The 15606-nt window shown below is 40.7% G+C and overlaps 1 protein-coding gene across 2 annotated transcripts in view; it reads right to left on the bottom strand.

Annotated features, from left to right (window-relative positions):
- NCAM2 (neural cell adhesion molecule 2) overlaps nucleotides 1-15606 on the bottom strand; it is a 342401-nt gene that overhangs the window by 60561 nt on the left and 266234 nt on the right. For both annotated transcript variants that reach the window (XM_088481682.1, XM_088481683.1), the window contains exon 15: nucleotides 8610-8790. In XM_088481682.1, coding sequence (XP_088337808.1) covers nucleotides 8610-8790 — 181 coding nt within the window. The remainder of the gene's footprint in view (nucleotides 1-8609; nucleotides 8791-15606) is intronic.

Raw genomic sequence — 15606 nt, 5'->3', positions numbered from 1 at the left:
CAGTCCTGATAAACACTTAATGAAGATTTTGAGGTGGCATATTCTAAATGGCAAAACTATAAAAGGGATTAAATTAGTATGTAAGCTCCTATGAGCAGGGCCCTCCTCCCTCCTGTGTCATCATCTATTACTCTTGCTCACCAGCTACACTCTTCACCTCCTCCTTAGACTTTCTCAGCAGGACTACACTTAATTGTTGTCCTCAAAATTCTACACACAAATACCCCATAATGACAACGTGTAAAAAGTTTTTTTGAGAGTTAAGCAAATTTAATTTAAAAAAAAACTAAGAAATCACATGTACATAAGTATTCACAGCTTTTGCCATGAAGCTCAAAATTGAGCTCAGGTGCATCCTGTTTCCACTGATCATCCTTGAGATGTTACTACAGCTTAATTGGAGTCTACCTGTGGTAAATTCAGTAGTTTGGACATGATTTTGAAAGGCATACACCTGTCTATATAAGGTCCCACGCTTGACAGTGCATGTCAGAGCACAAACCAAGCATGAAGTCCAAGGAATTGTTTGTAGACCTCCGAGACAGGATTGTCTCGAGGTAAAAATCTGGGGATGGGTACAGAAAAATATTTGCTGTTTTGAAGGTCCCAATGAGCACAGGACCTCCATCATCCATAAATGGAAGAAGTTCGGAACCACCAGGACTCTTCCTAGAGTAGGCCGGCCATCTAAACTGAGCAATTGTTGGAGAAGGGCCCTAGTCAGGGAGGTGACCAAGAACCCGATGGTCACTCTGTGAGAGCTACAGCATTCCTCTCTGGAGAGAGGAGAGGCTTCCAGAAGGACAACCATCTCTGCAGCAATCCACCAATAAGGCCTGTATGGTAGAGTGGCCAGACGGAAGCCACTCCTTAGTAAAAAGCACATGGCAGCCCATCTGGAGTTTGCCAAAATGCACCTGAAGGACTCTCAGACCATGAGAAACAAAATTGTCTGGTCTGATGAGACAAAGATTGAACTCTTTGGTGTGAATGCCAGGCGTTATGTTTGGAGGACACCATGCACCGCTCATCACAAGGCCAATACCATCCCTATAGTGAAGCATGTTGGTGGCAGCATCATGCTGTGGGGATGTTTTTCAACGGCAGGAGCTGGGAGACTAGTCAGGATAGAGGGAAAGATGAATGCTGTACAGAGACATCCTGCATGAAAACCTGCTCCAGAGCGCTCTTGACCTCAGAAAGGGCCAATGGTTCATCTTTCAGCAGGACAATGACCCTAAGCACACAGCCAAGATATCAAAGGAGTGGCTTCAGGACAACTCTGTGAATGTCCTTGAGTGGCCGATTTAAATTAGCAAAAATCTCAAAAAAACTTTTTACACGTTGTCATTATGGGGTATTTGTGTGTAGGACAAAAATGAATTTATTTCATATTGGAATAAGGCTATAACAACAAAATGTGGAAAAAGTGAAGCGCTGTGAATACTTTCCGGTTGCACTGTAAATGGCAAAACTGTAAAAGGGATTAAATTAGTATGTAAACTCATATCAGCAGGGCCCTCCATCCTGTCTCATCATCTATTACTCTTGCTCACCAGCTACACTCATTTACCTACTCATTAGACTCTCTGAGTGGGTCTCTACTTAATCTTTGTATTCCTTCGTATCCTCTTGCAGGGGCTCTAAACCTGTTAGTTGCACACTAACATATGAGTACAGGTTTCAGCTTGTAACAAATTTTCCCCTTGCTCTACTGGCATCAGTAACTATATTGAGAGTTGTTGTGTTATTTGTTAATTGTATACCATATTGCTTATTGTATTGTACTATGTTACCATGTACTGTCTGTCATTTGCACTCTGGGCCTGATTCAGACCCGGTCACAAGTGCTGAGCACTTACAACCGGGTCGATGTTTGCCCACTGGGCATGCGCACGATGGAGCCGGCTCCATCGTGCACTTGCGCGCGACCCGGCTAGCGACGGGTGCTCTGTCGCTCCGGGTCTCGCACCAAAGGGGGCGAGCTGTCAATGGTGATTGACAGCTCACCCCCTTTGGTAGGTGGGCAGGGGGGATGGCTGGCCAAACAACTGCCATTTGGGGGCGGCCCCACTGACATTACCAGTGATGTCAGTGGGAGAGCTTCCGGCTCTATTAGAGCCAGAAGCTTTCTGGTGCTTGCGGCCATAAGACCCTACCACAAGGGTCTTGTCGCAAGCACCACAGCTATGCAAGCGGCCAGGAGGCCGCACGAAAAAAAAAAACCACCCAGATTCCGAGCGAGCGCTCTTTCAGAGCGTCCGTCTCTGAATCAGGGCCCCTGGGCCTGATTCAGACCCACGCGCGGTGTCTCGTCGCAAGCCCGATGGTCGCGATGGTCTTCACCATCGCGACCATCTTTTTGGCCGCTTGCATAAGCTGTGGGTGGTCACCCACAGCTATGTGAGCGGCCAGGAGGCCGCTCCAATAACAGGTAGGAGGGCCCTGATTCAGAGCGAGTGCTCTTGTCAGAGCATCCGGCTCTGAATCAGGGCCCCTGTACGGCGCTGCAGACCACACGTGGCACCAAATAAATAAAGCTTAATAATAATAATAATAATAATAATAATAATAATAATAATAATAATAATAAAAATTAGACCATCTGATTGACAGTATTTATTTTTCAAAAGTAATTACACATCATCTGCAGTGTACTTATAAGTTTAACTGGGACCAGAAAATAAATACCAAAAATTCATAAGATATAATTAGTAATGTTTTTTATTTTCTTCTTTATGAAGCATATATTATCATTAGCAATACTTTTAGGTCATGGAATACATTAACTGAAAAATGATTGTTATTGCCAAAATTTTCCATGATCTACACTGTGTTATCCCGGAGAGATTTTGCTTGGTGCTTGCAAAATTGCTCAAGGGACTACTTGTAGTGACATGTTAAGAATTAATAAACTCTTATCACAGTTAATCCCCATAAATACTGAACTCCACTGTATCGATTTAATACTTACACGTGCATTTCCCAAAAGGTATTTGTCACAGCAATATGTTAGGCTGTGATGAGAAAAATGCTGTTCAATTTTGTTCTTTCCTTTTCCTGCTATAGTAACTTAAAATTAAAGTTATTGAAACTGGAATTGTGCAAAGGATTAAGTGTTTGGATTTTGCTAGAAGCCAGACCTGGAGCCTTGTTGAGTTTGAATCATGCATTGCTTTTCTCAAACAGTAACTAAAATAGATTCAGCTAGACTTCGATCCATAGGACAATCAATGCTAAGGAGAAAGGTAAGATGTAGGTACAATATACTATATATATATTATATTATATATATTATATATATATATGTGTGTGTGTCTCTTAGGTTGTAAGTAACAAGTAATCACATGATACAATATATATGTGTGTGTGTCTCTTAGGTTGTAAGTAACAAGTAATCACATGATACAATATGCATACTAATTTAACATAGTTCATGTGTCATTTATATTAACATTTATCAATATGTTAGTAAGAAGAGTACTTGATTTTCAGTCAAAACTTCTTACTTTCAGAAGTCTAAAATTCACTTTCTTAGCACTTTGTAAAATGGGAATAAATAAAATATAGAGGTCATCTACAGGGTGCAAATGGATAAAGAGCTTTACAAAAACCACTTTGGGAGTACGGTGTGCTTTGACTTTCACAAGTATGCCAACAATTCTGCCAGGTTTGGTATGTTTTTTCAATGATCAAAATGTCAACAGTCTTTATCTAGACACTATAATGTTGACATGTACAACATGTCAACTGACAAAATGTCGACATGTTAAAAAGTTTACAGGTATAAAATGTCGACACCCAATTTTATCCCTAACACCAACCCTAATCCCAACCGTACCTCTAACACCAACCATAAACCTTAAAATTTCTCTTGTCCACATTTTGACTCTATGTTGACATTTCAACTTTGTTGACATTTCAACTTTGTTGACATTTCATGTGTCAACAGTGTGATTGTGTTGATATTTTGCAGGTGTCAACATGTTGGGTGTAGATGTTTTAACCATGTCAACTTTATCACACTTGTCAATATGGGGTCAACCTTCTGACTGTCTACATTGTGCATGCTGACTACATATGATTTCTGCCTATGTGCATGGCTTTGTGGAACAAACTGCCAGTGTTTGTGGAGGACCAGATGTTTAATTCAGTCAATTGGAAGAGTTTGGTGAAGCAACAAATTTCTAGGTAAGGAGAGAGTGCACTGGTGCACCTGACTGTGGAAAGTGCGGAAAAGAGACTACAGAACTGATATAAAGTGGTAAAGCATGTCACAGTATATGCTTCTTTGTACAAGCATCAACACACAGGATTATGGGACAAGACTGTATTGTGACTAAATTAGAAAACTTCATAAAACAATTTAACATAACATGGATGATTAACAAATATTTAGTACAATAGAGTGCCCTGGCACAACTTAAAGCACCAACTACTGTCCTATCTGTTATAGTCAGCCTGCAGCTGTTGCTATATCCCAACACTCCTTCTGATTTTTCCATCTGTGATACAATTGTCTTTTAGCATTGAATTGCGGAATATGGATTTTCTCCTTGCTGGCAGTTTATGTGTGTCTAGGTTTGGTTTTCCTCTTCAGTCACTTTTGTCCATCTACTGGATTCCCTTTCTGAAAGAAGAAATATGTCATCCGAAGATACTAGTTCCATTTGCTTTGTATGAGAAGCATTCAAGTAGTTTATCCTTGTTGAATGCCTTGTTTAATTCTCTGTTGACGCTCTTATCCATGGTACCTGAATTGTTCAGATGATGTACTGAATTCTATTTAGATGTTAGATTTCTACTCTATACCTAAGTCTGCCAAGGCTGTGATCTCTAAGGTTTTCAAAAAACATCACAATGTTGTTGAGAATCCCTTTGTTTGTTCTTGAGTCTAAGATTATGTATTCTTTGTAACACTCACTGTATCCCACAGCAATGTTTTCCATGATCGGTTTTGCATATTTTTATTTTTATTTCGATTAATAAACAAATACTTTACACCCCAAAAGTTGAAGAGTTTTACACTAGGTTTCTCACCACATCAAAGTTCACATGGCGTTTTCTATACTGTTTTGAGTATAAAAAACTTTTCTTGGGACTTCAACTGTTTTTATCAGATAATCTCAAGCCTGATAGCACAAAACTCATTATTTCAGCCACCATTATGTTATCCCATTTTGTTAGGGTGTATATGGAACTCTGGGGTCTGTTTACTAAGCCTTGGATGGAGATAAAGGGGACAGAGATAAACAAACCAGCTCCTAACTGTCATTTTTCAAACACAGTCTGTGACACAACAGTTAGGAGTTGATTGGCTGGTACTTTATCTCTCTACACTTTATCTCCGTCCAAGGCTTAGTAAATAGACCCATCTATTTTGATGATCAATGCTATGTTGACATACTTAGGGGTACATTTACTAAGATGGGAGTTCTATTTAAGAAGTGATGTTGCCCATAGCAACCAATCAGATTGTACTTCTCATTTATCTAGCACCGTATAGAAAATAATACCTGGAATCTGATTGGTTGCTATGGGAAACATCACTTCTTAATAGAACTCCCATCCTAGTAAATTCACCCCTAAGTATTTTGGTGTACTGGATTTTGCTGAAACATGTCACTTGTCATTATTCCATAGTCCTGCTTTTTGTCCAGGACATAAGCTTTGTTATTCATTAAAAAAGTAAATGGGCGCAGTTATAGCTAGCTAGCCTATATTTGTAAAGCTACAATAAGCCTGCCGCCTATTACATTAGGCCCTATGTACAGTATGGTTTCTAAAGGCTTTATCCATTACCAATCAATGGGCCTGATACACTGCGGATCGTTATTGTGATCACAGCTGCGATTACACACGCAGTTCTGCTGTGAAAATATGCTAATGTCTGCAACAGATCAGACAGCATAGACATGCCCACTACCACTTTCTCACATCGATAAGACCTCGCAATCCTGCGTATACATCAGTAACATTGGCCCCTCATGCACAATTACAGCAGGTCTGACTTGACTCAGAAATTTTAACTGTTGTCGCACACAGTGAGCACTCAAGCTGCGAATGCCGTCACAGTGGATAATTTATGCACACCCTGGAAATGGTGTTTAAGAAAATAGGCAAGCCTGGATTTTTCCAACCACTCCCCCAAATGCTGACATCCCATCACTCACTCTGTGATGGCTTTGTATCTGCATACGTGATTGCAGTGCGCTCGCAATAATGGCCGGCGCACTGCAGTGCATGCGCAGTATGCACCATTGGCCGATCTGCATATGCTGTTGCAGTTGAGATCCATGATGAATCAGGCCCAATTTCAGGCAGATAGTGCGCAAATAGACAAAAATTGCAAACATTGTTACTGTCCCAGGCGTGTTCACATAACAAAAATCACTCCAAGAGAAAAGCATACAAAGTCAAAGAAAGTGAAGGACTCTTTTGTGCTGACTGATGTAAGTGGTCTTGAGTCCATCATTAGAAAAACACTGAGCAATAAAAGTGTGGATGAGAGGGTAGCATGAAAAAAACTACTACACTCAAGCAATACTGTTCAATGTTTAAACTTTGCAAAACACTGCCTGGATGAGCCAGAAGGCTGGAAAAATGTTCTGTGGATGAATGAGTCTAAAATAGAACTTTTTGTTCACCTTCCAAGCTACAAACATAGAGCACAATCTTTACAAGCACTGCCAGATTGTTCAATTCTGTACTGGAGCACGGTGCCCAATTGCTTCAATGGTGATACTACGTACATCTGCACATTTTTTTTATTTCTCTGTGATGCAGGCAACATTCTTTGTAGATGTTTTTATGCGGCTTTTTGCTCCCAAATCTATGCTCCAATCATGGAACAGGTGACCCCTTGTTGCATTATATCATCTATTCTTCTGATTTGTACTTGAGTCAATGAGTGTATTTTTAACTTTGCTTTGACCATCTTTGAAATTTCCTCTGTTGCCCTGATTTCCATATTGCACAATCTTTCTTCAGTTGACTTTGTCTTTGCATTTAAAAAACATGATCTTGTTTCCTTATTGTGTGACTTTATATTTATGATTTTAAGAGCTATTTCATGTCACTTTCCATTCAGTGATGTATTACTGTATGTTCTATTGTCTAGTTTTAATTTCACTTTAGGCCTTTTTCCAGGGCATTGATCAGTGCACTGTATATCTGCAGGTAGACTCTGCAGAATTATAGTTAGCATGTGATTATATTTCACATCTTCACTCGTTGACTGGAGTTAGGATACTGTCTCAAGACTTTCATTTACAGTATATGCTCCTATATGTAATTTCCTTTGCTAAATTTCATTTGGTATATTTTCCTCAGTAAAAACAGCATAGACTGGATCTTTCTTGCAGTTTCTGTAAAGCATTCCATATGCATTTACAGTAATGTTATATATTATGCAACTTAGCTGATCATTTTCAACTTATATGTTTATATTGCCCAAGCCTATCTGTCTTACTTATCTCATTGTTGTTTATTAAATTTTGATCTGTCTGTAGTAATAACCTCCAACAAGTTATATTGCTATTAATTATCATTATTGGGTCTGGCCAGTTTTAGTTAGCTTTGAGCTATGAGTTACTTTCTTTTCTTTTACCTTACTTTACACTTTTTACTAACCTACATGCACTCTGTACTGTAGATTTCACTGGTAGACATGTTGTTTGTCTGGGCCTATAACCTGTTGCATAATATGTACTCTGTACTAGCACCAACATTCAGAAAAAAATTAGGAATTAAACAGTGGTCACAACAGAAAACTTCAGACATGACACACTATAACCTGTTGCAGAATCTGATCCTATGTTCAGACATCAAAAGAAAATAAACATTTTGAAAGAATTTTAACTGTTAATTTTAACTCTGATATATTTCTCTACAGAACAAAGACAATGCATGTCAACATGTTTATTATGCCAACATTGACCATATTGACATTCAGCATATTGACACTGATATGCTGAAATGTCAATAATGTGTTTTGAGTGAAATTAGATCTTTAAAACTAACCATAATAGTAACCCTAACCCTATCAGTAACCCAAATCCTAATAGTAACTCTAATGCTACACTAACACTAAGGCTAATGGAAATGTCAACAATATGGAATATTTTAATGACAACATTCTGAACATAGACAACATGACTACTTTAAAAATAACAAAATCTTCACAAGTGTCTAACATTTTAGCTGTGTGTGTTCTCAGAAATGGATTATTGTAACTTGAAATAAAATTGAGAATAAGAATTTAGGATACCTTTTAACCCTTTGTAGTTTAATATTCAGATTTATTTTAAGGTTGGATAATATGTACAGTACAAACAAATATAGTATTTGAGAAAATAACTAAGCCCAAAAATACACATTATATTGAAAGATTACATTGAAATACGCTGTTCTCATTGGCTTTCTACTTCAGCAGTAGCCAAAGACATGTCCCAGAGCCAACGATGAAAAAGAATGCCGATTTGGTCAAAAAAGCTAACACAGCAAAAGCATAGCATGCTAGTTCTTCTGTTAAAATGTAGTAACATTTTATACAGAGCATTCTTATTTAACAGATTTAGAAATTTTTGGAAGACAATAAATGAACTTACCTGCGATAATATTGGGTTTTGGTGGCATTATAAATTCATACACTGTTGGCTCAGAATGACCAAGTCTATTTGTTGCTATGATCTGAACTTCATATCCCATATTCCACTGTAAATGTTCTAGAACAACATGGTCTTTATTCCCAAGGAACTTTTTCTCAAGCCACTGGTCTTCTTTGTCTTTCTGTGAAAAATTAAATTTGTATATTATGTTTTAATATTGAATTTTCATCTAGAACATGAAAGTACATTAAATTAAAATATAAGCCACTATTTAAACAGTATATAGGGGTATATTTACTAAGCTGTGTTAGGAGATAAAGTGAACGGTGACAAGGTACCAGCCAATCAGCTTCTAACTGCCATGTCACAGGCTGTGTTTGAAAAATGGCAGTTAGGAGCAGATTAACTGGTACCTTATTACCATTCACTTTATCTCTTAACACAGCTTAGTATATAGACCCCATAGTCTTGATGCATAGGGCTGTAGCCTGACATCAACTACTGCATGATTCATGTGTGAGAAGCTTGGTGTTCTTGCCGGTGGTATTTGTATAAACCTGTATAATTGTGGTAGTTTATGACCGCCATCCTTGGTATGCATGTCAATTTCTGTTTTTAATCTCACAGCTTAATAAATATTCCAACAGTTTATGCACTATGTGGCACGCCCTTTTGCTGCTCTGTATTTACAACAAATACTTTTCCTGTTTTGGATTCGGGTAATGTAGATGGGGAAGTTGCCAACCTAATTGTGGCTTCAGTGCAAGTGGATCAGCGGTGCTACTCAATTGAGCTTGTGAGACTGGTTCAACATTTTAGCAATCCACTCTGGGACTTGTTGTTACACAAGATCAACTGTTAAGGACTGGTATATAGCGCACTGGCTTGCTGTTGTTTATATATATATATATATATATACGCACAAACACACACTAGATACAGTATGATAAATAAAATAAATACTAGATAAATACTTTGTTGGGGTAGGGGGGATTCCAATCTTGTGTATCCAATGCTCCAGTGCCTGGCCCTGACATTTACGGATTTACGGAGTTCAAATATAGAATGGCTTACAAAAGTATTCAACCCCTTCAAAATTCAACTGATTTCTTAGCATTACAGAAGACACTTCCTGACATTATTTTTTATTGCAAACCAGTAGGCTCTTAAAGTACATTTTCTGATTCATAACAAGCAAATAACTGAAAAATAATAATAATAATAATAATTTATAATAATAAAAATAATAATAATAATAATATTAATAATAATAAAAAAAACCCCTGCAGACTAGTACTTGCTGCACTGCTCAAAAAGTTGTCCTCTTTCCGGTGTGCTCCCAATTCCCCAGTGAAGTGGGTGGCCTGGGCGTTGGATGATCCACATCATCATGGCCCTGCCCCCTGCAGTACAAAGAAATGAGTTGCACCTTTGAAAAGCACAGGGTGGGACCAGGATGAAGGATCCGTTAACCTATGCCCCCTGCACATCAGACATGTATGCCCCATCTGGGACGCTTTTTGAGGGGGCTAGGTAAAAGTTTGCAAATTATATAAAATTTTTACTTTTGCTCATCTTGGCCAACAATCCTGTCAAAGGTTGCACAGGATTCCTATAGGAGCACTTTTTAATGTGGAAAGCACTGTAATCATCCTCTTTCTTATTATCTTGGTACATCTGGTGTACAAAAACAAATGTTTGTACCATCACATTGTTGCAGCTTTGTAAATAACTCTACAATTTGCATCTTTACAGCATAAAAAAGGAGGGTTTTTTTAGGTATTTAAATATTTTTTGTTAAGTAGCGACCCTGTTATTTGTACAATTCTACACTGTTTTTAGTTTAGATGGAAGGAAGTGAGGGTAAACATACACAAAGCGGCAAACTACTGTCCTTATAGTTTAAGGAATTAATAAAATAAATGTATGGTAAAAAAGAAAATTGTATATATATATATATATATATATATATATATATTAGGGGTGTGCATCGGCCACTTTTCGTGTTTTGTGTTTTGGTTTTGGATCTGGATCTTTCTTCGTGTTTTGGATCTGGATTGGTTTTGCCAAAACCACCCTTCCGTGTTTTGGGTTCTGCGTTTTGTGTTTTGGATCTGTATTTTTTTGAAAAAAAGCATAAAAACAGCTAAAATAACAGAATTTGTAGGTTTTTCTGCTCCTATGCTATTATTAACCTCAATAACCTTAATTTCCACTCATTTCCAGTCTATTCTGAACACCTCACACCTCACAATAGTGTTTTTATATCAAAAAGGTTGCACCGAGGTAGCTGGATGACTATGCTAAGAGATACGAGTGGGCGGCACAAACACGTGGTCCATCTAGGAGAGACACTGCAGTGGCAGACAGGATGGCAGTTTGAAAAACTAGGCCCCAAACAGTACATAATTCAAAGAAAAAAAAGAGGTGCAAGATGGAATTGTCCTCCCACCCACCCTTATGTTGTATAAACAGGACATGCACACTTTAACAAACCAAACATTTCAGCACCAGGGTCTGCCACACGACTGTGGCTGAAATGATTGGTTCGTTTGGGCCCTCACAAAACAAGCTGGCAATTAATCTGTCCCTGCACAAACTGGCTCTACGGAGGCAAGATGTCGTCCTCATCCTCCGATTCCTCACCCTCTTCAGTGTTGTGTACATCCTCATCCTCACAGAGTATTAATTCATCCCCGCTGGAATCCACAACCACAGGTCCCTCTGTACGTTCTGGAGGCTGGTCTCCCTGGAAGAGTTGATAATTCATTTTATGAACATCATCTTCTCTGCATTTTGTGGAAGCAACCTCCTACGCCTTTTGCTGACAAGGTTCCCGGCTGCACTAAACACTCTTTCGGAGTACACACTGGAGGGGGGCAACTCAGGTAAAATAGAGCCAGTTTGAACAGGGACCTCCAAATTGCTTCTTTTTCCTGCCAGTACAGGTACGGACTGTCTGACATGCCTACTTGGATGCTGTCACCGATGTAATCCTTTAACAGACAGATGCACGCTTGCCACTGCTGCTTTAAGGATGCAGGTGCGGCTACAGCCCACACATTTCACAAAGACAGAAAAAAAAATAAGAATTTTTTTATTGTTTGTGGAGCGCACTTTGAGGGTTACACCACCCTTTAACAGACAGATGCACGCTTGTCGCTGCTGCTTTAAGGATGCAGGGTGCGGCTACAGCCCACACATTTCACAAAGACAGAAAAAAAAATAAGAATTTTTTTATTGTTTGTGGAGCACACTTTGAGGGTGTCACCGCCCTTTAACAGACAGACACACGCTTGTCGCTGCTGCTTTAAGGATGCAGGTGCGGCTACAGCCCACACATTTCACAAAGACAGAAAAAAAAATAAGAATTTTTTTATTGTTTGTGGAGCGCACTTTGAGGGTTACACCACCCTTTAACAGACAGACGCACGCTTGTCGCTGCTGCTCTAAGGATGCAGGTGCGGCTACAGCCCACACATTTCACAAAGACAGAAAAAAAAAGAAGAATTTTTTAATTGTTTGTGGAGCGCACTTTGAGGGTTACACCACCCTTTAACAGACAGACGCACGCTTGTCGCTGCTGCTTTGAGGATGCAAGTGCGGCTACAGCCCACACAATTCACAAAGACAGAAAAAAAAGAAGAATATGTTTATTGTTTGTGGAGCGCACTTTGAGGGTTACACCACCCTTTAACAGACAGACGCACGCTTGTCGCTGCTGCTTTAAGGATGCAGGTGCGGCTACAGCCCACACATTTCACAAAGACAGAAAAAAAAATAAGAATTTTTTAATTGTTTGTGGAGCGCACTTTGAGAGTTACACCACCCTTTAACAGACAGACGCACGCTTGTCGCTGCTGCTTTGAGGACAGTATCATATGCAGTGACAGTAGACTTGTCAGAAATTGTTGGCACGTCCTTCAGTCCGGACCAGATGTCCAAACCGGCCCTTGACTTATGACACAGGCGCATGCTTGGCGCTGCTACTGTGTTGCTGCATGTGCGGCTACATCGCACACAAGTCACAAACACATAAAAAAAATGTTTTTATTTTTTGGAGCACTTTGAGGGTTACACCACCCTTTAACAGACAGACGCACGCTTGTCGCTGCTGCTTTGAGGATGCAGGTGGAATCTAGACGGGATTTGGAACAGGGGACACACTACCTCCATCAATTGTCTAAATCCCACTGCACTAATGGCGGATACCGGACCCACGTCTAACACCAACATAGCAGTCAAGGCCTCAGTTATACGTTTTGCTTCAGGATGACTGCTGTCGTACTTCATCCTCATCGCTAGGGACTGTTGGAGGGTCAATTGTTTAGTAAAAGTGGTGGTGTTCCTACTTCCTCTCTGGGATGATGAACAACTCCCAGCAGCAGCAACAGCACTAGGAGGAAGTGGTTCTTGATCTTTCCCAATTTTATTTTTATCAGAGAAAGTTTGGTCCTCCATTTATGTTATATTGATATATACGTGCAGCTAAAGCGCACACAAACACAGAAATTTTTTTTTCATTTTTGCTGGAGAGTAGTGCACTTTGTGGGTTACACCACCCTTTAAGAAATGAGCCTGCCGGCTCTTTACTTATGGGACACAGGCGCACGCTTGGCGCTGCTCCTTTGTTGATGCACGTGCAGCCACAGTGCACACAATTCACAAACACAGAAAATATTTTTTTTTTGGTTTGGACTGGAGTGTACTTTGGGGGTTACAGCACCCTTTAACGGTCAAGCCAGCCAGCCCTTTACATATGACACAGGCGCACGCTTGGCACTACTTTGTTGATGCACGTGTGGCTACTGCGCACACAATTCACGAACACAGAAAATATTTTGTTATTTGGTTTAGAGTGTACTTTGGGGGTTACAGCACCCTTTAATGGTCAAGCCAGCCGGCCCTTTGCTTATGACACAGGCGCACGCTTGGCACTACTTTGTTGATGCACGTGCGGCTACTGCACACACAATTCACAAACACAGAAAATATTTTTTTATTTGGTTTAGAGTGTACTTTGGGGGTTACAGCACCCTTTAACGGTCAAGCCAGCCGGCCCTTTACTTATGACACAGGCGCACTCTTGGCACTACTTTGTTGATGCACGTGCTGCTACTGCACACACAATTCACAAACACAGAAAAAATATTTTGTTATTTGGTTTGGAGTGTACTTTGGGGGTTACAGCACCCTTTAACGGTCAAGCCAGCCGGCCCTTTACTTATGACACAGGTGCACGCTTGGCACTACTTTGTTGATGCACGTGCGGCTACTGCGCACACAATTCACAAACACAGAAAATATATATTTTTTTGGTTTGGACTGGAGTGTACTTTGGGGGTTGCAGCACCCTTTAACGGTTAAGCCAGCCGGCCCTTTACTTATGACACAGGCGCACGCTTGGCACTACTTTGTTGATGCACGTGCGGCTACTGCGCACACAATTCACAAACACACAAAAAATATTATTTTTTTAGCACTTGGGGGGAGCACCCCTGATGGACAGAGCACCCCCTGGACAACACTACAGCACCCCTTTAGGACTGGGACACTGCACAGGACTTTGGAGTGGACACAGCCCCTATGGAGAACTGACTGCACAACACAGTCCAGCCAGCCCCTATGGACTTTGAAGTAGTGGACACAGCCCCTATTAACAACAGCAGCACAGCACAACACAGCCAGCCCCTATGGACTTTGAAGTAGTGGACAACAGCAGCACAGCGCAGCACAGCACAGCACAACACTACTCTGCACTACACTACACTACACTACACAGCCCAGCCAGCCCTAACTCCCACCCTCCCTCTTCACTGTCCACAGCCGAGTGAGAAAATGGCGCCGACGCGGTTACCTTATATAGGGTCCAAAAACCGCGAGACCCGGAAGGCGGGATGATGACGTTTTGCCTCGATTTCAGATCCGAGTCAGGCGGGAAAAGTCGAGCCTGACTCGGATCGGCCTCGGATCAGGGGGGCTCGGGGGGGTTCGGATTTCAGAAATCCGAACCCGCTCACCCATAATATATATATATATATATAAACAAAGTCAGAAATCCACTGCACTCGCCACTGCCAGATTTGGGGTGCAGACCTGCATGGATGCAAGTGGCTTGTGACTACATTGCTTGAATAGATAAAAACAGAAAACTCAGCACTCACCATTGTTAAATCACTCACAATAATATATAAATAATGGGGTTTTGGTTCATGGATTGATCAATGCATTTAAGCCTGCAGACCACATCATGGGACCCCACTTCTCTGCAGGTCCTACACTATCTGGAAACCTGGTAGCTGCTATCACAGGCTTGTATGTTTAGGAAAAGCATGGAATTTATTAAGGCTTTAAGAGATAACAGCGACAACTTAAAAAAAGACTCTTTGCTATAGTTAAACCTGGGAATTTGTATGATTTGTGTTAAAAAATAATAAATAATAATAAAAAGAACTCCAAGTGTGATTCTTTCAAAAACAAGCACACCCCAATGGTATGGGTGTCAGCTCAAGCAGTAGATTTATAACAGTGGTGATGTATTATATATGTGAAAAATTAAAATATTAAAACTGAAATAGAGCACCCTAAGGCCCTGATTCAGAGCCGGACGCTCTGACCAGAGCGCTCGCTCTGAATCAGGGCCCACCTCCATTAATATGGATTGTCCTCCTGGATGCTCATAAAGCTGTGGGTCACCACCCACAGCATATACGAGCATGCAGGATGATGGTCGCGATGGTCTTGACCATCGCGATCATCGAAACTGCGAGCAAAAGTCTGCGGTTGGGTTTTTCAACCGCAAAACCAGGAGTGATTTTGGCTCTATCAGAGCCAAAATCACTCCCACTGACATCACTAGTGATGTCAGTGGGGCCGGCTTCAGACGGTAGGCGTTCCCTTGGGAATGCCTCCATCTGGCAGGCACGCCCACCAAAGGGGGCGTGCTGTCAGTCACCATCGACAGCACGCCCCCTTTGATGAGACACTACGAGCGAAG

The sequence above is a fragment of the Taudactylus pleione genome, unplaced genomic scaffold (assembly GCF_031769625.1).
Source record: "Taudactylus pleione unplaced genomic scaffold, aTauple2 ptg000276l, whole genome shotgun sequence".
Classification (NCBI taxonomy): Eukaryota; Metazoa; Chordata; class Amphibia; order Anura; family Myobatrachidae; genus Taudactylus; species Taudactylus pleione.
Note: the sequence above shows the minus strand (reverse complement) of the source record. Positions and strands in the feature narration are given on the sequence as shown.